This window comes from Rhincodon typus, chromosome 1 (assembly GCF_021869965.1).
Source record: "Rhincodon typus isolate 14 chromosome 1, sRhiTyp1.1, whole genome shotgun sequence".
Classification (NCBI taxonomy): Eukaryota; Metazoa; Chordata; class Chondrichthyes; order Orectolobiformes; family Rhincodontidae; genus Rhincodon; species Rhincodon typus.
This window is the reverse complement of record NC_063332.1, coordinates 45,731,660-45,759,208: the sequence shown is the minus strand read 5'-3', so window position 1 is coordinate 45,759,208 and position 27,549 is coordinate 45,731,660. Positions and strand designations below refer to the sequence as shown.

Sequence of the window (27,549 nt, the reverse complement as noted above, 5' to 3'; positions counted from 1 at the left end):
GTGTTGAGTTAATTTAGAAACGCCAACATTCAGGATACAATTTTTTACTAACCAACAGCTAGCTTGTGTTGCAGAGTGATGCCACCAGCTTGCTACACTGGCTGAGGTTCCCACTAAGGTCTCTCCTTCTCAACCTCTCCCCTCACCCGAGGTGTGGTGACCCTTAGGTTAAAACATCACCATGGTCATCTCTCTCTCTCTCGAGCAGCCCTACGGTCTGTTAGGACACAGACCAAAGTAAAGTTGCCATTCAGGGCAATAAATTTAAATACACAGAAATTCAGCTGGTCTGGCAGCATCTGCAGTGAGAAAACAGTTAATGTTTTGAGTGCAGTGACCCTTCTTCACAACTGATAGCAGTTATGTAAAGGTGGTATTTATGCTGATGGCCAGGGGAAGGAAGAGGTGGAGAGGAGGAAGAGAAGTGAGTGAATAGGTCGATAGGGAGCCCAAAGAGAGAAAAAAAAATTAAACAAAAAGGGATGAGATAAAAGTGGAACACTGCAGCAGGCCTGAGACAGAAATGCTGGCCAGAGAACACCGCACTGTGTTGAAGTGGCAGGCAACTTGAAGCCGAGGGTCATCTTTACAGGTACAGAAGAAAGTGGTCACCCCACCTGCATTTCATCTTCCCAATGTAGAAGAGACTGTATTGTGACCAACAAATACATGTAGACTAAACTGAGTAAACTACAGGTAAATCACTGCTTCACCTGGAAGGAGTCTGGGACCTTGAATAGTGAGAAGGGAGGAAACAGACAGGTGTTGCAACCTCTACAACTGCACAAGGAGGTGCTGAGAATGGAGAAGCAGAGACTTGGGTGCCCCAGAGGGAACATTCCCTGCAGAATGCTGACAGGGAGGGTGCCTGGTGGTGGCCTCCTGCTGGATGTAGTGGCTTACGATCCTTTGAATGCAGAGGTTTGAGGGATGCAACGTGAGGACTAAGGACCCCATCATTATCGTGGAAGAGAAAAGGGATTAAGGCAGTTATGTGGGGAAACTGATCAGACACAGTTAAGGGCCACGGTGGCAGGGAGTTCTCAGTTGAGGATAAAAGGTGGATATTTGAAGATCCCTGCGGAAGGTGGCATCAGAACACATACAGTGATGAAAAAAATGGAAAAATGGAATGCAGTCTTTCAAAGTAGCAGTGGGATATGTGGATGTGGAGGTCAGTACACCAGACAACAGTAGTATGCCCGTCAGCAGGTTTCATTACAAAGTCAGGGCTGGATTTGGCAACCCAGACTGCAGTCAGTTCAGAGGGAGATAGTTCAGAACAGGTAGGAGCACAGATTAAAGTGAATGATGTCACATCAGCAGTTCTCAATGAACAAGTTGAATGTGGGTAAAACATCAGATGGAGGAGTTCAGGTGGAGTGAGTATCTTGGGAACCTTGAAATCTCCATTTCAGAAACACTTCAGAAAACTAACTGTGCAACCTTCAAGTGAAAACTGAATGCACTCAAGATGATGTGCTCATCTCAGAGAGAACACAATGAACATATATTGATCATCCTGGTGATAAAATTTCACAAGTGTATTTAGAAGTACTTCAATTATTCTTAAAATTAAGTATGCTGCATATGTTGCATTAGGCAAGGAGCTTTGGAAATGGTGCAGGTGAAGGGAATATTCCCAATTTGAAGCAGCTAAAATAGTTTCAAACAGCTACTCTATTTGACGGAAGCACATGATAAGTAACTGAATCTCAAATCTAAACAGTCATGAAAAACTGTTTTTGTATAAAATGAACAGGTTAAAGCAGTAACAATTACAACCTCAAATCATACAAGGTTATCACAATGTATTACACCAGGAAATATTTTTCAACCTTAGAACAATGGTAAAACAGGCTACCATCATATGCAGCGTTCTTTCAGAGAGAAAATACACAGAAAAAAGGTAGGAACTACAACAGAGATAGTAGGAACTGCAGATGCTGGAGAATCTGAGATTACAAGGTGTAGAGCTGGATGAACACAGCAGGCCAAGCAGCATCAGAGAACCAGGAAGGCTGACGTTTCGGGCCTAGACCCTTCATCAGAAGGGAGGGAGGGGGAAGGGGGTTCTGAAGTAAATAGGGAGAGAGGGGGAGGCGGATAGAAGATGGATAGAGGAGAAGATAGGTGGAGAGGAGACAGACAGGTCAAAGGGGCGGGGATGGAGCCAGTAAAGGTGAGTGTAGGTGGGGAGGTAGGGAGGGGATAGGTCAGTCCAGGGAGGACGGACAGGTCAAGGGGGTGGATGAGATTAGCAGGTAGGAAATGGGGGTGCGGCTTGAGGTGGGAGGAGGGGATAGGTCCTCACGTACCACCCCACCAAACTCCGGATCCAACGCATCATCCTCCGACACTTCCGCCATCTGCAATCCGACCCCACCACCAAAGACATTTTTCCCTCCCCACCTTTATCTGCTTTCCGGAGGGACCACTCTCTCCGTGACTCCCTTGTCCGCTCCACACTCCCCTCCAGCCCCACCACACTCGGCACTTTTCCCTGCAACCGCAGGAAGTGCTACACCTGCCCCCATACCTCCTCCCTCACCCCCATCCCAGGCCCCAAGAAGACTTTCCACATCAAGCAGATGTTCACCTGCACATCTGCTAACGTGGTATACTGCATCCGCTGTACCCGTTGTGGCCTCCTCTACATCGGGGAAACCAAGCGGAGGCTTGGGGACCGCTTTGCCGAACACCTGCGCTCGGTTCGCAATAAACAACTGCACATCCTAGTCACGACCCATTTTAACTCCCCCTCCCATTCCTCAGATGACATGTCCATCCTGGGCTTCCTGCAGTGCCACAACGATGCCACCCGAAGGTTGCAGGAACAGCAACTCATATTCCACTTGGGAACCCTGCAGCCCAATGGTATCAATGTGGATTTCAAAATCTCCCTTCCCCCTACCGCATCCCAAAACCAGCCCAGCTCGTCCCCGCCTCCCTAACCTGTTCTTCCTCCCACCTATCCCTTCCTCCCACCTCAAGCCACACCCCCATTTCCAACCTTTTAACCTCATCCCACCCCCTTGACCTGGCCATCCTCCCTGGACTGACCTATCCCCTCCCTACCTCCTCACCTACACTCACCTTTACTGGCTCCATCCCCGCCTCTTTGACCTGTCTGTCTCCTCTCCACCTATCTTCTCCTCTATCCATCTTCTATCCGCCTCCCCCTCTCTCCCTATTTATTTCAGAACCCCCTTCCCCCTCCCTCCCTTCTGATGAAGGGTCTAGGCCCGAAACGTCAGCCTTCCTGCTTCTCTGATGCTGCTTGGCCTGCTGTGTTCATCCAGCTCTACACCTTGTAATCTCAGGAACTACAACATGCATTCAGGGTCAGAGTCTGTCCTAGCCTTCAAATCACCTTTCATTTCACCTCATTTCCATATACAGTTTCTTGTATGGACAATTCATTTTGGGTACACACTGCACATTTCTTAAAAAAAGATACATCAGAAAAAAGTTACTTCAGCACGAAAGACAGAGTTACAATTTTTACTGTAATTAGAATAATCAATAAACCCATTGAGTACTTATTGTCCTTCATACATCAGCTCCTGTTAAGGATCTTATGGAGAAGGAAAGATACACAAGTTCAGGAGCTGATCTGTCTTGCATTTTTTTTTTCATTTCATTCATGGATTGTGGGCATGCTGGTTATTTATTGCCTTTATTGCCCATCCCTAACTGCTTAGACTTATGAGTCAACCACATTGCTGTGGGTCTGGAGTCACATGTAGGCCAGACCTTATAAAGACAGCAGTTTCCTTCCTTAAAAAAGGACATTAGTGAACCACTTGGATTTTTCTGACAATCAGCAACTGCTTCATGGTCATTCGACTCTTAATTATATATTTTTAATGATTTCAAACTGCACCATCTGCCATCGTGGGAACCAAACCTAGGTCCCAACACTTTTCCTGAACACATCCAAAATAATACTGCAAGAAACGATTCCAATTGTTCATGACACTACCTTAAATATCAGATTTCATTAAGGTCAGCTCATCAAATATCCTCTGTCTGGAATCTCTGCACTCTTCAAGACCTTGATTTCCCCAACACAACCATATCAGACAAGGCTTGAAAACAAGATAGCATGGTCATCTACTGCCTTTTAAAACAATGTCTATGATTTTCAGTTCTACTCAAGAGGAATTTAACTTTCCAAATTAGTATATGCATGCAGGTTCGTTGGCTACCACATCCACCTTTCACCTAGGTACTTGTTGGTGAACTTTTTTTAACGTCCACATCATTACCTACGTAGGAATAATATTGTGTTTCCCCCAAAAGCTAATAACTGGTTTGTGGTCTAAAGCTGAAAGGCAATGGAAAATTATTATACCATTTTATGATCTTCTGCAGAGTTCTCACAGTTTACTTTATCATGCCTGGTCAGACCCACAAAACCATTACGCCCTAAGACACTGATGCAGAAACAGTCCATTCAGCCCATCAAGTCTGCTCTGCCATTCAATTAGATCAGAGTTGATCTGATAATCCTCAACACCACTTTCCTACCTTTTCCCCATAACTCTATTTCCTCACTAATTAAAAAACATTATCTCAACCTTGCAAATACTATGGGCACAACCTTGACAGCTCTTTGTAATAATGAATTCCACAAATTGATGACCCATACAAGAAATTCTTCCTCAGAATCTTAAATAGGGATTTCCTTATTGAGATTATGCCCTCTCATCTTAAATCCTTCCACAAAGGCAAACAAACTTTGCGTTTCTACACTATCAAGTCCTGTAAGAATCGACTATGTTTCAATCACATTCTCCCCGTGTCTGCGTGGGTTACCTCTGGGTGTTCCAGTTTCCTCCCACAGTCCAAAAATGTGCAGGTTAGGTGGACTGGCCATGGTAAATTGCCCAGGTTCAGGGATATGCAGATTATGGGGAACGGGTCTAGGTGGAACGCTGAGGGTTGGTATGGACTCGTTGGGCTGAAGGGCCTGCTTCCACGCTGTAAGGATTCTATGATCATGAATAAGGTCTGATCGCATTCTTCTAAACTCCATATAGATGCAATCTAATCAATCCACCAAGAAAATCCATCTGTATCTGCGATCAGCCTTACGAATCTTCTCTGGAAGGTTTCTTTAGATCAGGGTTCAAAACTCTTCATGGTATTCCAGTTCAGGTCTGACTAATGCCTTGTATAATTTTAGCATGACTTCCATATGTCCACACTCCATTCCCTTTTCTTCAAAGGGCAACATTCCATCTGCCTTCCCTAACACCTGAATTTGGATGCTAGCTTTCTGCAATTCACGAACAAGGACTCTCAAATCCCTCTGTTCTCTACCTTTCTGCAAGTCTTTCTCCATTTCATTTTACAGCTCCTCTATTCTTCCTGCCAAAATGCATAACTTCATATTTTCCCACATTATATTTTATCTGCCCAGTTTTGTCCACCCATTTAATTTGTCTATAGCCCTCTGTCGGCTGTCAGCCTCACCACTTGCCTTCGCTATTTATATCAACTGCAAACTACCATATCATTAGCCAACTTTAAGACTGTCAGATTATGAAGAAGTGACTATCATTTGCACAGAGGGTGAAAAGTAAAAATGTTGCCGGTAGGCTGCCCTGAAAAGATGAGGTTTCTAGGATTTGGGACAAAGAATGATTCTCATGATTCATGACAGTGCTTTCAAAATTCTTCAAAAACAGATTTGATTGCAAAAAATCAGCTCATTAAATATCCTTCCTTCCCGGTTTAGCCTAGTTACTGTTCAAGAGTCTACTTTCCCAACATAGCCATATCAGGCAAGGCTTTGGAGCCTGTTGTGAAAGAAACCACTGATCCAAAACATCAAGGTTTTCCAATTTTTCAACAAGCTTAAGTGGTTGCATAGTATTACAAGTTAAAGAGAAATCAAAGGTAGCATTAGCCTAGTCTATGCACTGTTTATCAAATGAACCAAAGTCAAAACAGCCTCATCCAGACTATAAACAGATTAAGATGATCAAAAGAATCAAAATGTCGCTGACACAAACTTCTCAAAACACTCCATAATTATCAAATGGTAGAGCAGTCAGTAATCACTCAGCTCAGAAGACAGAGATGGCTTCGTAACCAGGATAATTGAGGACATCCAACAGCAAGGAACATTATGCATGTCAAGTGATTTCTGAAAAAGCAGACAAAAAAAGGTGCTGAGGAGCACATTCCTTAAGAATTTTTTGAGAATACTCAAGACTTCCTTCCCTATTTAGCTCGATTTTCAAAATCTGATTGCCTCAAGACATCATGGTACTCGAGTAGGGAGTGAAAAATTATACCGTAACCATTGTACATGAACAGAGTAAACTTGGTCAACCAATTAATTTCCTGTTGGTCATTAATATTACATAAGATATTGAAATACAAGTGACAGTAGTGGTGGATAAACAGCAATACAGTTAAAAAAGATTTTGTTTGCTTTCTTCCTGTCTCACCTCTGCCACGGCCGCGCCTGCCCCGTTCTGCATGTTTATCACCTGGACTAACATCCACTCCATTTTCCTCAACTCTGTCTGCAAATTGAAACATGGAAGGTTCAGGAAATATGCACTTCAGCAGAAACAGCTGAACAATTGGCTCAGTATTACATACATATCTTAGGTGCTATACTTACAATCCCTGCCTCGACTTCCTCTCCCTCGTCTAGAAGAGACTGCACGACCCCGAGTTGTTTTATCTCCACGCTTCTCTCTGTTTTCTTTATTTTCTAGGAGGCCATCTTTTCCAGTTCCAAGATTCTTCTTTTTGCCTACAGTCTCCCATGAAGTCTGTACAATAACACCCAATCAGATCATTCCTCAGATTTAAACTAATTCCATAATTCCTCATCCGTAACAATTTACATCGAGTATAAAAAACAGGAATTGCATCTCAAGCCTGCCCTTCAACAAGATCAGAGCTGAACTCGTCATTCATGCCAGCTTGTCACAGCCACCAATTCAAATTTCTAAAATCTACCCCTCTAAATACTTAGTGATCTGGCCTCCCGAAGACACTGGAATACAGAATTCCAGCCATTCACTACCTTCTGGGAGAAGGAATTTCTTTGCATGGCAGTTTTGAACAGATGTCTCCTTATTCTGTACCTATCCCTTCTAATTTGAGATTCCCCCACTAGTGGAAACATCAACATTTAGCCCATCAAGCATCCCCACAAAATCTTGTATGGGTCCAAAATATGATTCCTGATTCTTCTGAGCTCTAATCAATGAAGGATTGACCTGTTGAGCTGTCCTTAATTTGTTAACACCTTCATCTCAAGAATCAGACTAGTGAGCCTCCAATGCAAACGCACGCTTTAAATACAGGGGCTAAAACTATACACAATACTACAGGAGTGGGCATGCCAGCAACCTATATTGTTACACTAAGGCTTCCATCTTTAAAACTACAACTTCCTAGTGATACAGGCTGAAATTCCATTTGCCAGACCTGCATGCTAATGTTGCGTTTCATGTACATGAACACTCCCTTTGCACTGCACTAATTTGAGTTTCTTTTCATGTAAATAGTCTGCCTTTCGCTTCTTCCCACCAAAGTGTATGACATCACTCTTTTCTACAACACTACTTCTATCACTTGCAAATGCCTCATGATCTAATCATACTTTTTTCTGTATCAACAACAAATTTGGATACATCACACTCCAAGTCATCAACAGGTAATGGAGACTCTGGAACTGATCCTTGTGGCACTCCATGAGTTACACCTTTCCAACATGATAAAGACCCATGAATCCCAACTCTACCTTTTACACGGAAGCAAATCCATGCCAACATATTACACAAATACAGATTCTATAACCTTTTATGGGGCACCTTATCAAATGCATTTTGGAAATCCATATGGCCTACATCTACCAGTTTCACTATCAACTCTGCTGGTTTTATCCTCAAAGAACTCTAGCAAAATTTGTCAATCATTGCCCTTTCACAAAACCATGTTGATTGCATGAAACTTTGCTAACTGCCCTGCAATTTCTTTCTTAATAGCCCCAACAGGAGATGTCAGGCTAAATGGCCTATAGTTTCTGGCTTTGTCTCCCTCCCTTCTCGTACAGGGGTGTCACAGTAACAATGTTCTAATTTACCGAAACCCTCTTGGAATCCATTTGGTCCTAGATTATTTCAACTAACGCCTCCACTATCTGTGCAACCACCTCTATTAAAAAAAAGAGCTGTTGGATTCAGGCCATCAGGTCCTGTATCCACAATTACTTAAGCCACTCTTTTAATACGCCCATAGGGGCTCTTGCTGTTTGTATTTGTATAGCTTACCAATTTACTTTCAATCAATTTCTACTTCTATTAGCTTTTTAGTCATCTGCTGCTGGTTCCCAGAAAAATCCCAATACCTTCATCTACATCTAGTTTTCACTGCTTCATATGCCTTATCTTTTAATTGGATACTATTTTGCCAACTTGGTTAACCACAGGATAACACCACCACCTGCAAGTTCCGCTCCAAGCCGCTCACTATCCTGACTTCGAAGTATATCACCGGTCCTTCACTGTCACTGGATCAAGATCCTGGAATTCTGTCCTAAAGGGTGTTGTCGGTCAACCCACCACATATGGACTACTGCGGTTCAAGACAGCAGCTCACCACCAACTTCTCAAGGGCAACAATGCTGACCAGCCAGCGACACCCACATCCCACAAAGGACTTTAAAAATGTCGACCTCAGTGTCCTCTTTGACCTGAATAAAATTTTTGCTCAGCATTATGAAGTAACTGCTGATACATATTCCACTGCTCATCCACCAGCCTTTTGTTTTACCAGACTAATTCTAAAGAGTTTAGACAACTTTCTTCTTACCTTTCATTGCCCTTATTTAAGTTGAAGATCCTGGTTTGATTTCCATCACTGAATTTGAAATTGTTGTGATCGCTACCTCCAAAAGGATCCTGAACTATGAGATCTATTGTTAATCCTACCTCATGTTACTTGATCTAGAATAGTTGATTCTCCAATATCCTAATCAAGGAAATTGAAAAAACACCTCAAAAAAAAAAAAAGCAGCTCTTACAGCCACGATTATCTCCCGTCCACCAATAACAATTAAAGGACATCTGGATGGGTACACGAATAGCAAGTTTTTAAGAATGCTGACTAACGGCCTAGGTTAATTTAGGGTATCTGGTTGGCATGGGTGAAGTGGACCAAAGGGTGTTTCCATGCTATGTAACTCTATGAATCTAGGAAACAATCCCGGACGCATTCTGTAAGCTCATCTTCCATGTTACCCTTGCCTGTCTGATTTATCCAGTCAATGTGTAGATTAAAATCACCTAAAAATTGCAACATCCTTCGTACAGCTTCCATTATTTCCCTGATTTTGTTTTACATCAAATCAACTGTTTGCTGATCTGTAAACTATTCCTACCTGTGACTTCCCTCCCTTATTTCCACCAAAATGATGCTACATGATCTACTTCACCTATAAATCAATACTCACCACTGCACTAATACCTTTCTTTGCTGAAGTTACCCCACCTCCTTTTGCTTTTTGCCTATTTTTCCAGAACATTGAATACCCTTAGAGTTACCAGTCTTGGTCACCCTGCAATTACATCTCCATTATAACGAAGAAATCATTAATTTTTCTATTTGTGCCATCAACCCATTTATCACATTACAAAATGCTATGCTGCTCGCATTCAGACCTTTCAAAAAAAAAAAAAGCCTTAAGCTTTAGACTTCTTAGCTATTACTTTGGCTATATTTTCTGTTACACTCTTCTGAATATATTTTCTACCCCTTCCTTTTACATTTATTTCGTTCGCCTCTTGATTATGTTCTCACACTGCTCTCATTTCCATTTCATTTGTAAACTTTCAATTGAAGCAGCCAGTATTGGAAGCAGTTGGAGAGGTTCAGTAGCCTGATTCCTGGGATCAAAAGGTTGACTTATCAAGAACTGCTGAACAGCTTAAGCCTTTATTCATTAGAGTTTAGAAGAATGAGGTGCAACCTTATTGAAATACAAGAGATTCTGAGGGTGCTTGACAGGGTACATGTTGAGATGTTGCCACTAATGGGGGATCCTCAAACTAAGGGGCATATTTACAGAATAAGGGACACTTGCTCCCTAATCAGAACTGTTGTCAAAGTGCAGACAGTTAAAACCTCAAATACTATCAAGATCCCAGATACAAAATAAACGTCAAATATGCTAACGAAGTTCAGTTTGTTTAATTATAATCAGACACAATAGCTTCACTTAAGAGCGCAATCTAATTTCTATGGCATTCCACAATGCTGTAATTTTCGAGGATTCATACCCAAACTTAAGACTCCTACCCACCTCTATTTTAAGGAATAATTGGTTGAAATTCCCTAACTTATACACTCAAGATCTAAAGTCAGTTGTGAAGTGCAGGCAAACCAGGAGTAACTACAGTCTCTGTCTATTCCCAAATGGTTACAGATCGGGTGCCTCATTAAATATTTTGTAAGCAGTGCTCATACCTGCTGATAAAATAACCAATTTATGTCTAGGTGTTGTCAAGAGAGCAAAAATCGAGCAAAATGGTGTATACTAGGAATCAAACCTTATTATCTAAACTGGGTGTTGGTGCCTGCACATTTACCGTGCTCCAAACATTTGAGGTAAACAAACAAAAACACTCAAGGTCACTTAAGATCAAATACAAGTTAGTAATTGCTCAAAATTCACTTGTTGAGAGAGTATTTCCAAGTTACGTGCAAGCTCACTGCAGTGGTTCAAGGCAGCTCACTACCAACTTTTCAAGGGCAACTAGAGATTGACAATAAATGTTGACCAGACAGGGATGCCTACATCTCGAGTGGATAAAACAAAACCCATCAGTAGCAATCTTACAATAGAAAGATAATGAATGCTACTTGGCAACCTACATAGCCGACTTACTCATTTAAACAAAGACCTCAAATCAGGACCCATTCCAGACTGTCTCCAAGTGTTTCTGCTACAACGCTTGTTTCATTAGCGCGAATTGACTGTAACCTGATTGATGAATAGTAGATGCTGTTCGGATAATGCAAACGTTCTACTGTACAGGTTTAGCGATTTTCTACAGCAATTTCCCTACAATGCTACTTTCAATAGCATGAGGTTGCACAAGAACACAACTATCGTGTTACATGATAAATACCTGTATTTCATTCCATATTCAAAATGAGAGTTAGGCATTGTATGCTAGAAAACCTTTGATTAAAATGTTCCCAGGACCTGTCAACACTTTTCTATCAATCACATAGAAATGCTTACAATCTGACAACTTGCAGTCTTCAATGAAATCATTTTAATGTACGCTCAACAGGATGTTCAGTTTTAAGTTTGTTTTTTAAAGTTAATAGTTTTGAAAAGTGGATTCAGATACACCTTTTTCAAACTGTGCAAATACAAAAAAAAACTACTCTCCCTGTCAGGGAGTAGTCTAGCATCATAAGAAATGAACAACAAAACGTCGTTATTCCTACCGTATCCGAATTTCCTTCTAGCAGTACGTTGATTGCTTTGTTCACATCACCATTGCAGTCATGAAGTGCAACTATGCTTTCATCTGGGTTCTTTCCAGTGACTTCCATCAACTAAAAAGAATTTAGAAGAATGTATTATTCTATTAATTATAAATATTTAATCTAAATTACAATAATTGTAGAACATTTACACAATGCATTCAACAATTTTATTCAAAAACTGAGATTGAAAAATACAAAGCAATTAATGCAGAGCTTTCACAAAAGAGACCTGTTCTCAAATTCCTCAACCACATGAGCCTAAGCTTTCATACATTCAGATTCAAATGTCCTGAACATACCAAAAATAAATCTCAAACTCAACTCATACTGTTAAAAACTACACATTAAGAAAAACTTCGTCAAGTGACTTAGCCACTTGATATATTTGTTGATGATGATTGCAAGGGAGAAATCTATTTAAGAAACTGCATTACATGTTGACTCTTACCTGCTTCACTTTCTCTTCGAAATCTACATCAGTCTTATCACAGATCATTTGGGCAAGTCGAATTTGTTCTGCTGTAGCCTAAAACATCAATAGTTCAGAATATGCTTAGTTTCAAGGAACTACTTTGTATTTAATAAAAAGAATTAGTTAAACCTCCAAGAATCATTCTAAACATGCATTGTTCATTAACTGGAAGACAAATAAAATAGCCAATATACTCCTGTACCCCCTTCTCCTATATTAAAAGGACAATTGTTCAAACAAATCAGGCAAAAATCCATGGATCATTACAGTATAATACATTTTTTTAAACTCCATTTGCCTGCCTGCCAGCCTAGGTGTGCACTGAAAAGCAATTCAGCCTCTTACCTGTACTGGTTTCTGTATCTGTGCACACGTCTGAGCCTGTATCTTGTCCCGAGTGCCACGAGATCGGTCATTGCCCACTGAAGACATCATATACAGTATATACAAAACAATGTACAAAATAGAAAATCTGTAAAAGGAACATTAAGTTTTACAATTCATGCATGTATTTCACAGTTTAAAAAAAATCTAAGCTCCAGTAGGAGTCAATATTTGACCACAGTCAATGGATGGAATGGCCTCTGAGCACTAATCAAACAATTCTAGGAAAAAAATTCCAGGTGGCTTCGGGATAATTGGATGGAAGGGTAAATGGCAAAAGGGGACAGGATGAAACATCAGCCACCAGCATAGTCAATAATGCAACACTGATGGAAAAAAATATTAACCCAAATTATTTTGCTGGAGCAGCGCTTTGGGGCTGATACACAGAACCTAACACCCGATATCAGCAATGAACCAGAATGCTTCCCAGTATTTAAGAGTCAGAGTAATACAGCATGAAAACAGACACTTCAGTCTAACGCATTCATGCTGACTAGGTGTCCTCACCTGACCTAGTCCCATTTGCCTGCGTTTGGCCTATATCCCTCTAAACCTTTCCGATTAGAGTCACAAAGTCAGAGGTGTACAGCACAGGAGTAAGGAAACAGATCCTTTGGTCCAACTCGTCCATGCCAACCAGATATCCTGAATAAATCTAGTCCTCTTCGCCAGCATTTGGCCCATATCCCTCTAAACCCTTCCTATCATATACCCATCCGGATGCCTTTTAAATGTTTTAATTGTACCAGCCTCCACCACTTCTTCTGGCAGCTCATTCCATACACGCATCACCCTCCGCATAAAAGGGTGGTTTGCCTTATAAGGATTGTACTGTAAACCTCCCCAATAGTCAGCAGGAAATTTGCAAGATTTCACTTATCTAGAAGAATAACAAGGTTGTAATGGTAGGGGATTTTAAACTTCCCAAATATAAACTGGGACTGCCATAGTGTTAATGGCTTAAACAGAGAGCAATTTATTAGGTGAGTACAAGAAAATTTTCTGATTCAGTACGTGGATGAGTTCACTGAAGGCGGCGCAAAACTTGACCTACTCTGGGGGGAAAAGGCAGGACAGTGACAGAGATGTCAGTGGGTGAGCACTTTGGGGCCAGTGATCTAAAATGGTTATGGAAAAGGATAGACCTGATCTAAAGGTTGAAGATCTAAATTGGAGGAAGGCCAATTTTGACAGTATTAGGCAAGAACTTTCAAAAGTCGATTGGGAGCGGATATTCATAGGTAAAGGTAAGTGGGAAGCCTTCAAAAATGAGATGAGGCTCCAGAGATAGCATGTTCCTGTTAGGGTGAAGGGCAAGGCTGGTAGGTGCAGGGAATGTTGGATGACTAGAGAAATTGAGGCTCTGGTCAAGGAAAAGAAGGAAGCACATGTAAAGGTATAGACAGCAGGGACCAAGCGAATCCCTAGAAAGGTATAAAGGCAGTAGGAGTATACTCAAGGAGGAAATCGGGAGGACAAAACAGGGACATGAGATAGCTTTAGCCGTTAGGGTTCAGGAGAATCCAAAGGGATTCGACAAATACATTTAGGACAAAAGACTAACTAGGAAGAAAATAGGGCTCCAGAAAGATCAGCAAGGCTGTCGAACAACAGGAGATGAGTGAGATACTAAACAGGATATGGAAGCCAGAGAGCTTGGAGAAATAAACAATGATATCTTGAAAAGTGCCCATATTACAGAGGGGGTCGTGCTGGATGCCTTAAAACTCAAAGATAGTGGAAATCCCCAGGGAAAAAAAGGCCTTAACTATTCACCCTATCCATGCCCAAAATGCAACAGCTCACATTCATCTCAATAAATCACCACCTGCCACTCCTCCACCCATCTGTTTAAGGTTCCATCACACGCCTGAATTGCGCCTTGGAGATGAAGAGGAGACAAGTCATAATTCCCTAAAGACCATCTGGAGGACCTCATTTCTCCAAACGTTAATCCAAACATGGAGCATGACCTCTGGCCGTTCATCCATCTTCCCCGCCCCTCGAATCAGAATGACTTGCAGCCATCTTGTGGCATCTGAGCCTGAACCCAGCAAAGAACAACCCATTCTGCATTCGCATCTAAGGCTGCAAAAGCTTCTGTCTATTTCCCTCATTGACAGATCCTGACTATGGCACTTTCTACCTCCCCCTCCTTCCCAGCAGTTGGCCAAAACTCAGTTTGGATAGAAATGCCCTTGGAGGATTAATGCCCTCACTACCTGCCCAGTGGTCATGGCTGCACTTCTTTAGGTTGATAGGTGACCACTTCATGGAACATGCTATCCACAAATCTCAGCCTAGTGAATGCACTGTCGTGCCCTCAGCTGCCACTTAAACCTTAACCTGCTGAAGCTCCCCACCAAGAATTTTGTATGCATCAATAAAAATCACCTCTCATTCTTCCAAACTCCAATGGACACTGGCCCAGCTTGTCCAATTTCTACCCCAATTGTCAGGTGAACGAACACTCCAACCTGCAAATGCATTTAAATCCTCTCAAATAAAGGAAATCAAAACAATATATAACTGGTCACATAAGACTGTAAGAAACAGGAAAGGAGGCCACTCAGCCCCTCAAGCCTGGTATGCAATTCAATAGGATCCATGGCTGATCTACATTCTTTACGTCCGCTTTCCTGCTCTTTCCCGTAACCATTGATTTCCCTACTGATCAAGAATCTATTTATCACAGCCTTAAAAGACCAGTGAGCCTGACATCGGCAATGGACAAGTTGTTACAGGGAATCCTGAGGGACAGGATTTACATCTATTTCGAAATTCAAGGACTAATTAGAGAAATCATGTCTTGTTAACTTGATTGAGTTTTTTGAAGAAGTAACGATGCGAGGGCAGAGTTGTGTATGTGATCTACATGGATTTCAGTGAGGCATTTAACAAAGCTCCTCACAATAAACTGGTTAGCAAGGTTACATGACATACTATACAGGGAGAACTAGCCATCCGGATACAGAACTGGCTTGAAGGTAGAGGAAGAAGGATGCTGATGGAGAGTTGCTTTTCAGATTGGATGCCTGTGACAAGGATTGGTGCTGGGTCCATTCTTTTTCGTCATTTATAGAAATGATTTGAATGTGAACAAAGGAGGTATGGTTAATAGGTTTGCAGATGAGACCAAAATTGGAGGTATAGTGGACAATGAAGAAAGTTACCTCGGAGTACAACAGGACTTGATTAGATGGGCCAATGGGCCGAAGAGTAGCAAACAGTTTAATTTAGATAAATGTGACATGCTGCATTTCCGAAAGGTAAATCAGGGCAGGACTTATACACTTAATGGTAAGGTCCTGGGACTTGTTGCTAAACAAAGAGACCTTGGAGTGCAGGTTCATAGTTCCTTCAAAGTGGAGTCACAGGTAGACAGGATAGTGAAGGCATTTGGCATGCTTGCCTTTATTGGTCAGTGCATTGAGCATAGGAGTTGGGAGGTGATGTTGCAGCTGTACAGGATATTGGTTAGTCCACTATTGGAATACTGTGTGCAATTCTACTCTCCCTGCTAAAGGAAGGATATTGTGAAGCTTGAAATGGTTCAGAAAAGATTTGAGGGTGTTGCCAGGCTTGGAGAGTTTGAGCTGCAGGGAGAGGCTGAATAGGCTAGAGCTACTTTCCCTGGAGCGTCAGAGGCTGAGGGATGATCTTAGAGATTTATAAGGTCATGAGGTGCATGGAGAGGATAAATAGACAAGGTCTTTTCCCCAGGGTGGGAGGGCATCCAAAACTAGAGGGTATAAGGTTGAAGGCGAGAGGGGAAAAGGACCTAAGGGGGCCATGCTTTCTCACACAGGGTGGTGCATGTATGGAAATGCGCTGCCAGAGGAAGTGATGGAAGCTGGTACAATTACTACATTTAAAAAGCATCTGGATTGGTTTATGAATAGGAAGGATTTAAGAGGGATATGGGCCAAATGCTGGCAAATGCAGGGGAAGCAATTGCCTACTGTTATTAAATCGCTGGACTGTTAATCTGGGAACCCGGATTTAAAATCCGCCACGGCAGATGGTGGAATTTGAATTCAATACAATATCTGGAATTAAGAATCTAATGGTAACCATGAATCCATTGTCAAAAAAACCCATCTGGTTCACTAATGTCCTTCAGGGAAAGAAATTGCCACCCTTACCTGGTCTGGCCTACGTGACTCCAGACCCACAGCAATGTGGCTGACTCTGAACTGCCCTCTGGGCAATTAGGGATGGACAATAAATGCTGCCTAGCCAGCAATGTCCTCATCCAATTAATGAACAAAGAGAAAAAAGGGACTAGATTTAGAAGGGACTAGATTTAGGATATCTGGTCTGTTGGACCGAAGGGTCTGTTTCTGTACTCTTTGTGCTGCAGAGAGCTGCAAACACACACAACCATCGGAGATTGCTCAATCTTAATTTGGCACCATTTATTCTGACACTATGCCCTCTCTTTCTAGGGAAGCCCATGAGAGGAAACATCCTCTCAGTATTTACCCTGTCAAGCCTCTTAAGAATTCTATATGTTTCAATGAGACCACCATTCACTCTTCTCGACTCGAGTGCTTAATCTCTGCACCTAAGACAATACAAGCACTGAAACGTCTCTGAAAGGCCTCCAATTAAACAATACCTTTCCTAAACTAAGGGTTGCAAAACTGCTCACTGTACTCCAAATGTGCACTTAGTAGTACCTTGTACAAGTGCACTAAAACTTCTCCCGTGTTTCATTCAGAAGTAGCCCCGGCCAATACATCTGTCTTTCAGCTACCTGCAGTTTCTCTCCATTTAAATAATATTCTGCTCTTTTGTTCTCTTGCGAAATGAAGAACTTCCCATTTTCCCACATGATACTCCATTTGCCAACTTTGTGCCATTACTTCACCTATCGATCTCTCTGTAAACTTTATATCCCTCTCAATCTGCCTTTCCACCTATTCTAGCATCATTTGCAAATCCGGCGACAGTACTTTCACTTCTTTCCTCTAAGTCATTAATATATATTGTAATGAGTTGTTTTCTTCTTCTTTCATTCATTCATGGGATGGAGGGCGTCGCTGGCTAAGTCAGCATTTATTGCCCATCTCTAATTGCCCAGAGGACAGACCAAGTGAGAATGGCAGTTTCCTTCCCTAAAGGATATCAATGAACCAGATGAATTTTCCCTGACAAAAATCAACACTGGATTCATGGTCATCATTAGACTCTTAATTCCAGGTATTTATTCAATTCAAATTCCACCATCTGCTATGGCAGGATTCAAACCTGGGTCCCTGGGTTAACAGTCCAGTGACAGTACCACTAGGCCATCCCTCCCCAACAGTCCCAGCACTGATCTTGGTGGAACCCCATTAGTCATAGGTCGCCAGTGTGAAAAGGCAACCTTTATCCTTGCTCACTGGTTCCTGCCAATGAGCCAATTCTCTATCCATGCCAACTTACCACCTCCAACACTGGGGGCTGATTTAACCTCCTGTAAGACTTGTCAAACATCTGCCTTCCAAAAGTCCAAATACAAAAAATAAAATCTACTGAATTCCCTCTATCCACTCTGGTTGACTTCTTCAAAAAGCTGTAATAAATTAGTAAGGCACTATTTCCGTTTCACAAACCCACGTTGACTCTGCTTGATTAGATTATGATTTTCCAAATGTTCTGCTATTGCTTTTAATAAATGATTCCAAAACTTTTCCAACAGATATTAGGCCTATTGGTCTATAGTTATCCATTTGCATCCTCAGCCTTTTTGAATAGGGGTGTCACATTAGTAAAAACCAAAAGAACTGCAGATGCTGTAAATCAGGAACAAAAGCAAAAGTTGCTGGAAAAGCTCAGCAGTTGAGGAAGGATCACCAGGCCCGAAACGTTAACTCTGTTTTTACCTTCACAGATGCTGCCAGATCTGCTGAGCTTTTCCAGCAACTTTGATTTGTGTCACATTAGTAGTTTTCCAATCCTCTGGTACATCACCAAATCCCAACAACCATTGGAAAATTACAACTGATGCATCCATGGTATTGTATCTGCAGCCACCTCTTTTCAATTATCTAACTGTAGAAAACATCCTTACTTTGCCCGCAATAAGACAATCCAAACCATTGGCTACACCTGCATGTTTACCTTTTGCAAGTCATGTGCCAACAGACCCAGATTCCTGTGTACCACTCCAATCTCTTGAATAATACACTGCTTTACTATTGTTCCTGCCAAAGTCAGCAATTTCACATTTTCCCACATTATATTCCACCTGCCAAGTTTTCACACACTATGTCCAGAACTTTTAGACATTGCTGAAAAGATATCCAAGTCAAACCTTTTCACCTCATACTCTGACTGGGACAGAAGAAACTTGGAAAGGGAACACCTGTTGCAGGGTAGGCAATGGCCTAGTGGTATTGTCGCCGGGCTGCTAATCCAGAGACCCAGGCATAATATTCTGGAGACAACAAGGTGCAGGGCTGGATGAACACAGCAGGCTTGAGTCCAACCATGGCAGATGATGAAATCTGGAATTAAGAGTCTGAATGACGACCATGAATCCATGGTCAATTGTCACGAGCTCACTAATGTCCGTTAGGGAAGGAAACTGCCATCCTTACCTGGTCTGGCCTACATGGGACCCCTGCCACACAGCAGTGTGGTTGACTCTTAATTGCCCTCTAGGTAACGAATGCTGGCCTAACCAGTGACACCCGCATCTCTTGAATGAAAAGAATTATACAAATTGAGAACAGGCTGCTTATTACTTGGATACATGTTTAGCATGATCGATTAACTCTCAACCTTGGCCAACTGACGAACATTTTATCAAACACGTAGACCAACTGGTCAAGGTGTTTGCTTGGGGTTCCAGCAAGAAGGCCAGTCTTTATGAATGCCTCAGCTATTAATAAGGGAGCAATAGGCACACAAGTCCCATTTCTTACGCAGAATGGAGCTGAGAGCGAGGACATACAGCTAATAGCATATGAAAATGAAACACTGCAGGCCAAGTGAATCTGGTTGGTTTCCAGTACAGTGTGCATTCTTTTAAATGTTCTCCAATTGCAGAAATATATCTAGTACTGGACTATATACCCCAAGTATGGCCAATATTGACTGAGTGCAGTTAGTGTGTTGCCCACACACAGTCAATGGAATGTGTTCCATACAGTCTGCAAGTCATTGAGATGTACAGGTTATATGCCTGGCATCATATTGACAGTCCTATCACATGGCTCATTTTGTGCTAGATAAAAATGTTTGGCGGAATGGCAGTATCTTGTTCATGGAGAATGCCACGTGTTTATTGCAAAGTAGCAGTGAGCTGGCTTGCTTCATCCGTTGCCCAAATTGAGACAACTTTCCTTTTCAGGGTTGCCATCTTCAGCAGTTCCTTGAATCAGAATGACTTTCTTCCACTCTGGAGGTGTGGTCTGTGGTAGCTGTCACAGGTGGGGCAGATGGTATTTTGAAGAGACAGGTGGGATGTTTGAGGTTTTACATGTTCATTCCAGTTTGAATCAGGCCTCCTCCTGCACCTGTAAGTGAAGGTGGAAGTGGGTGACATCTTTGCACACATTTCTGCTCTAGTTTGGGCAGACTTGGAAGAGAGCTATCCACTTAGTCAGTGAGATAGTACTTTTTTGCCCAGGGAGGGTTGGAGGGTGCCTCAAAGCTTTTTTTCCTGTCTTCCTGGCACCCACTTGCTATGATGGAGTTTACAATAATTAGGTTGTTTTGGAAGTCTTGTTTCAAAACACATGGATGATAACACCGTTATTACCCTGCCTTTAGGATTTGCTGGATTTTTCTGAGGGCATTGCTGATAATATTTCCCTAGGGATTTATGACGTCTGTTATAAATTCCTCATGTTCCAGACATGCACAAAAGGCCTAGTATCACTAGAGCTCTAAACTATAACCTAGGCACCTGGCTTGAAGTTTTAATCATTGAACATGCTGTTCTTCAGATGGCAAAGTCAGTGATGACATACATGTTGAATTTCATTTTCAATGTCTGCCATCATTTAAAAAGAGGTACCCAATATTGCAGAATTGATCCTGTGTCCAGAAGTATGCTGCAGATCTTGATAATGAGCAGTGACCAGGCAAAGCAGGTTGGTTGCAGTAATGTGGTTTTGATATGTTCAGCCCAGGGGCCATACATGAAGCATTGTTGGCTATGAGCAGCTGACCGATTTTCTAGCACTAATTTCATCATGCACATCCCCTTCTATTATTACCATCAAGCCAACACTGGTTCAGTGCACAGTGCAGAATAGCATTGCAAGAGCAGTATAAGGCATGTTTAAAAGTGAGGCAATTTGAAGCTACACCACAGGTAGATAAAACAAAAATAAAAAGGAGATAGCAGGAAATGACCATAATGGTACTTCACACTTTACCCCCGATTCAGTGCAATCAGACCGGACATGGTGTTTCAACTCCACTTTTCTACCAGTTCCCTGGATATCTCGATTCTGAGAAACTGAAAATTGATCTACTCCAGCCTTAAACAGATTCAGTGATCAAAACTGACTATGACGGTCACAGAGTCCGAGAGTCATACAGCACAGAAAGAGGTCCCTCGGATCAATTCATCCATGCCAAACAGGTTCCCTGAACTGAACTAGTCCCATCTGCCTGCATTTGGCCTGTATCCCTCTATACCTCTTATCCATGTACCTGTCCGAATGTTTTTTGAACATTTCAGTCCTTGCCTTGCCAAATGCATGCAGATCCTGTCTCAGAATCCCCTTCAACAACTTATCCACCACTGACGTCAAACTCACTGGTCTATTGTTCCCTGGCTTTTCCTTGCAGCCTTTAAATAACACAACATTAACCACCCTCCAGACTTCCAACACTTCACCCATAGCTGTCGATGATACAAACATCTGACGGGGGGGGGGGCACAATTTCTTCCCTGGCTTCCCATGATGTCCAGGAATTTATCTATCTTTATGTATTTTAAGACTTCCAGCATCTCATCTTCTGTAATGTGGACTCTTTTCAAGACACAGAATTCCAAAGAACCACAACCTTTTGAGTGAACTAATTTCTGCTCCTTTGAGTCCTAAGTAATTGGTCCATTAAGTTCAGAGCGACCCTATGTTTTGGATTCCTCAACCAGAAGCAGTAATCTGTTTCTACCTTATCACGCCACCTCAGAACTTTGTCTGTTTCAATCAAATATTTCTAAACTTCCAATAACTACAGACTCAATTTACTCAGCTTCTCATTGTAGAACAACCATCCTATTCCAAGGACAAAGTTAATGAACTTTCACTGTACTGCCACCAACGCAAGTATATCTATAAATATAAACATAAACATAAACATCTAAACTGTGCACAGTATTCCAGATGTGATACTGCAATTGTAGCAAGACTTATTTAACCTATTCTTCAATTCCCTTGTACTGAAGGTCAATATGCCTGTCACCTTTCATTTGCTTCCTGTAATTGCATGTTATCTTTTTGCTTTCCTTGTCCACGTGTAACCAAGTCACTTTAAACAAAGCCTACAAGTTCCACAACTTTCAAAATAAACTGGCTTTTCTTTGGACCTATAACATCATTGCCCTATTTTGTATGCTATCTCACTTGTCAATATTTTTGCAACCTCTGTTCTCCCGACTGCTTACCTTTATATCTTCATCTATCTTATCTTTGTAACAGGGTAAACATATATTACAATTCATATTAAATCATGACAGAGACAGTAAATTGCTGAGTCCAGCACTGGCCCTTCTGGCACTCAAGTCACAGCCTGCCAACTTGAAAATTCCCACTCTTTGCTTCCTGACTGTTAGTCCATCTTCAATATTCTATCCATGCTATATAACCATGCATGTTAAACATTGAGCTGCACCTTTTGGAACTGCAAGCATAGCAAACCTACTGGTTCTCCATCTTCCCTGCTAGTTGCATCCTCAAAACATTATATGTTTTAAAGATTTCCCTTTCGTAAAAACAATATTGACTTGCTCAAATGAAATCAAATATGGCAGAAGTTGGAAAAGAGTTAACACTAAGCTTGATAGGGCTTCCTTCACATCTGAATGAACAGTTAGAAAATGCTAGTTTTTATAATGTCAACTGAAGGGAGAAAAAAGCAAGCTGAACAAACAGCAAACGTGCCCAGAAGCAAAAGGCAAAGTACCAATGGTGGTAAAGACATGGTGGCAGTGGGTGAATGGGTTGTAATAAAAAATGAGGGTCAGAGATCATACTCTAAAGTTCTTAAAACCCATGTAGAGTCCTAGAAGCTGTAAAGTGCCTTTGCAGAAAAAGTATTGCTCCCCCACTTCGCATGGAGCTCCACTGGAAAACTAGAAGGCCCAAGTAGTAAATGTTGCTATGGGAACAAGATCTCTTGAAATAACAAGCAACAGAAGGTCCAGGGCATTCTTACAGACAGAGCAGAGATGTTCTGCAAAGTGGTCGCATCATCTGTGCTTGGTCTCACCAATGTGACTGCACTGCGAACAGAAAACGCAGTAGGCTAGGCTGAAACAAGTACAAACAAAACGCTGCTTCACCTGAAAGGTATGCGAGGGACCTTGGACGAGATGGTGACACAGCAAGTGTCATACATTTACGATTGCACAGCGAGGTGCCAAGGGACGTGGGCAAGAAGTGTTAGAGCGAGGGAAATGCTGACCAGGACACAATGAAGGGAATCGTCCACACAGAATGCTGACAGTGGAGGGGAGGGAAAGATATTTTGATGATGGTATTCTCCTTGAGGTGACAGACTGCCAAGGATGGTCCTTCAACAAAACCAATGGAAAGCAAGAACAAGGAACCGTATCGCTGCTCTGGGAAGGGAGAGAAATGGGCGAGGGCAGACGTGCAGGAATAGGTCACACACAGCTATCCTGTCAACCATAATTGGTGGGAAATCCTCAATGAGGAAACATGGATATGTTGGAAAGCCCTTTGGAATAGATGGGATGAAAAAACTGGAAAGAACAAAATGGAGTCCTTGCAGGAAGCAGGATAAGAGATGGTTAGTCAACGTAACTATGGGAGTCAGTAGATTTGCAGTGGATATTGGTTGGCAGCCTATCCCAGGAATGGAACAGTAGAGTCAGAGACCAACCAGGTCAAAGTGGCAGAAGGATAGATATTGGAAACTGATCAATTATTTCAATTTGAAGTAATCAATTATTCCAACTTCAGAGGAGAAAAGGAAGCAGCATCAATGCAAGTGTATCAAAGGGTTGTGGAAGGTTGATACTCAGCCTTTGCAAAGCAGAGGTCATCATAACAGACAATAACAGCACCAGCCTCATTAGTAGGTTTTTTTTTAAAAATAGAGTCAGGTTAGACCTGACAGAATAGAGAACAAGTGCAGAGGGAGACATGTAGAGTAAGTAAGGGGAGCAGAGAAATTAAGGCAGCTGATTTCATATCAACAGTTCAAATCATAATGCTTTATGTCAATGGATTTAAAAAAAAAAAAAAAAAAAAAAAAAACTTAGTTAGCTGTAGATTCCAGGATTTTCATCAACATCCAGGAAACAGCAAGAACTGCAGATGCTGGAATCAGAGTCAATACAGTGTGAAGCTGGAGGAACACAGCAGGTCAGGCAGCAGAGGAGCAGGAAAGTCGACGTTTTGGGTTTACACCCCAAACCCAAAACGTCAACTTTCCTGCTCCTCTGATGCTGCCTGACCGGCTGTGTTCCTCCAGCTCCACACTGTATTGACTCTGCCGAACATCTGATGTCAGGCAAATTAGCATGTTGTTCCCTTGAATTTTTCAAAGAGCATGAAAAATGATGTTACAACTGTCAACTTCCAATCATGTACATTAAAGATCTTATATAGCCAAGATTCCTCAGTTCTGATAAAAAATAAACCCGAAATATGAATGGTTCCTCCCTCATACTGCCAGACTGGTGTAATTCCATTCATGTTAATTTATAATTTGGTAATACCCTGTTCTTGTCCTAAAAAGTGTGTTTCAACAGGCTAACCAACACCTAATAGCTCAATTCTCTTCCTGCCTTTAAGTAAACATCACATTTCTCCCACAGATCCATTGAAATGCAATCCTCCTCAGTAGAGAGAAATCTGATGAGATGGAGTCTGCAAACAAAACAGAAGTGAAAGCTCTAACTCTGAATATGTTCAAAAGTAGAGATTTGAGATTACCAATGCATAAAGACTAATGGGGAATGTGTGGGCAAAGGGCACAATAACCTTCAGCCATAATAAGTGGTAAAGCAGGCACAATAGGCTAAATGCTGTACTCCTGTTCCTAGTAAGTGCCCTCAAATCCCTGTCCCTTACACATTGCAGTCTAAATTTCAGCCCCACTATCAACACCAAAATCTTCACAAACAGCTGAAGTTATTGAGAGCTTCACCCCTAATATCTAAATCTCCCTCCATCTCTTGCATGGATGGCAGTATAATTACTTATGCCACAGGACTCCCAACCGAGTTCAAATTCATCACGGCAAATTATGAAACATTCAATAAACCTGATTTCTGATATTCATGCACAGATTATGGGAAAAGCTTCAGGGTTATTGGAAAAATTGAACTGGTTCATTAATATGTTTTCAGGGAATATCACGACCTGATTTTCTCCATAGATAACTAAACCACATTACAGATGGAATTGCTCTATGAAATGTGCAAATGTTAAGAAGTAGAAATAAAGTGCTTTGAAACAGTTGTTAGATAGCAAGCAACTGTGCAGACAGAAACAGGCAATATTTCAAGCTGTTGACCTTTCGTCAGAACTAGAAAACTCAGATGCAACATTAAACTAAGGTAGGGAGAAAGGTTATTATGGGGTGGAGTGCAGGAAAGATTCAATAAAAGCACAACAAGGCAAAATAGCAACAGAGCAAGCAACAAAAAGGTTATCTAGAATCAGTAAGAATGTGAAGAGAGGAATCAGCAATAGCTGCTGTTCAAAACAAATGGGAGCAGAACTTAGAAAATGTTGAACTTGGTGCTAAACTCCAAAAGGTTGGAGAACACCCAAAAGAGGGAATATGTTGGCCCTCAAGCTTACATTAAGCTTCACTGGAACAGTATAGATGTAAAGCAGAGAGTTCAGAGTGGGGGAGAAAAATCAGAAGGTCATCAGAACCTCAATTACACAAAAAAAAAGCATCCCATAAAAGGGGTTACCCAATCTGTTTGTTATCTCCAAAGCAACAAATCCAGTGCAAGAAGCTGAAAGCAAGATTTCAATCACAATAAAAAAAATGGGTCTGCAGATATAAGTGAGAAATAAAATCAAATGCTACCATAAAATGAAGACTACATGAAAATTAATGAAATCTATTGAGACCAAATGACGTACATATCTAATTAAAAGTATCACTCCTTGAACCTACATTGAGTAAACACCACAATAGAAGGCAGCCCAAGTTCAAGACAAACTTGACGAATAAACCAGGACTGAGGAATGAAAACTGGCAGGCAATTTAATCAATTTCATACGAATCAGTTTCCCCAAAGAATTTTTCAGTCACCACTTTGGATTCTACCCCTTCATGGCTCTGAACAAGTTTTCCCATCCATTCTCAAACATCTTGGTGCATTCTTCACAGGTATGGACAGTCTATTTAATCTGTGAATAAAATTAACTCAATTCAATTCATTTTGCAAGGCAACTAAATGAAATGGTCAAGTTACTCAGTTGGTAAAATTCATTGCTCAAAATGGGGCTGAATTACCAATCAGCTGAAAGGCAACTTGTCCCACAGTACAGAGGAAAACACTTCCAGCATTCGTCTGATTAGTACACCATGATTTCAGCTGAAAGACTCATGGGAACAGAATCAAATCATCTTTGAGATAATAACAACTGCCAATGCTGGAGTCAGAGATAACAGTGTGAAGCTGGAGGAACACAGCAGGCCAGGCAGCATCAGAGGAACAGGAAAGCTGACGTTTTGGTTTGGGACCCTTCCTCAGAAATGGGGAGGAGGAAGGGAGCTGTCCTATAACAGAGGTAATCGTGGAACTTGGTCCAAAATTTTGAACTTACTGAGTTACAGCAAGCAGGAGCTGCACTGAACTTTGATTGTGAAAGCACAATTGAATCTGTTGAGCTATCAAATGTCCATCTAGGGTCACAGTAAAGGGATGCCTTACTTCAAGGCAAACTGTCAGGAGTTCAGCAATATATTTCACCATTAGCAATTGACTGTGGGTCTGCAGCTAAAATTTCTCACATTAATCCAAAGTCTAAGGAATTTGGGTTTAGGGTTTAAGCCAAGATGAAGGTGAGGAAAATGTATTTATGAAGCACATGGCAATGATTTGAAGCTCACTGGGTTGAATTTTTGATGACGACGCGAGAAGCTCAAGTCAGGAAATAGTGCTCTGAGGAGGCAAGAGCAGGATCAAGTTGGGACTGCAGTACCCAGATGGGTCTGGCCATGAAGAGGGGATGTTAGAAAGTGTCATTTGCTTCTGAAAAACCACACCTCACTGTATTGAAAGCTTTAATGCCTCCTTAACCTCACTCCTCACAGCCCTTCTGCTGTCTGCTGTCCCATATCCCCACTTCATCCAATTTCACCCTGTAGGCACCATGAACGGAGAAATTGGATACATAATAACAATGACAAGTCTTGGAATGCTCACAAAATATACCTATTTAAAAATTTGCTTAGAAAATAAAACTGCAGCTCTGAAAGTCCTATGAAAGTATAAATCAGATACTATCATTCATAGTTTTTAATACTTTAAGTTTTATCCATTTCAGAGCTCTTGTTTTTATTCAAATGAACATACATTGAATGAGCAAATCTTTTTCTATATACTTCCCAGATGGGCTGATGATGAATGCTTGGCTGAGATTCAAGGATCTGTAATGGATTAATTCAGCTGAGGTGAGCTTAGACAGGGTGAAGTGAAGCGCTAGCTTTGATTGATTGATATACTTAATTATATTGATCATCAGGGATGCGAAAATTATTTCTGAAGCCGCTTTATTGCTCTGCACCACTTCCATGTTGTTTAGTTTGTGCCATCAATAGAATGTAGTTTATAAGTAATGTACTATAGTGTAGGAATGCAAGTCCATACTTTCCTGAAGGTGACAACACTAGTGGATAAAGTGATAAAGAAAATGTGCGGCATGCTTGCCTTCATTAGTTGGGGCACTGAGTATAAAAGTTGGCAAGTTATGTTGCAGCTGTATAAA

The 27,549-nt window shown here is 41.5% G+C and overlaps 1 protein-coding gene across 1 annotated transcript in view; it reads right to left on the bottom strand.

Moving 5' to 3' along the window:
• Positions 1–27,549, bottom strand: part of ubap2a (ubiquitin associated protein 2a) — a 108,922-nt gene that overhangs the window by 77,062 nt on the left and 4,311 nt on the right. Inside the window, exons 2-6 of the mRNA XM_048611363.1 lie at positions 12,353–12,479; positions 11,984–12,061; positions 11,494–11,604; positions 6,644–6,797; positions 6,465–6,542 (exon numbers count right to left, since the gene is read on the bottom strand). Coding sequence (XP_048467320.1) covers positions 6,465–6,542; positions 6,644–6,797; positions 11,494–11,604; positions 11,984–12,061; positions 12,353–12,442 — 511 coding nt within the window. The 5' untranslated portion in view covers positions 12,443–12,479. The remainder of the gene's footprint in view (positions 1–6,464; positions 6,543–6,643; positions 6,798–11,493; positions 11,605–11,983; positions 12,062–12,352; positions 12,480–27,549) is intronic.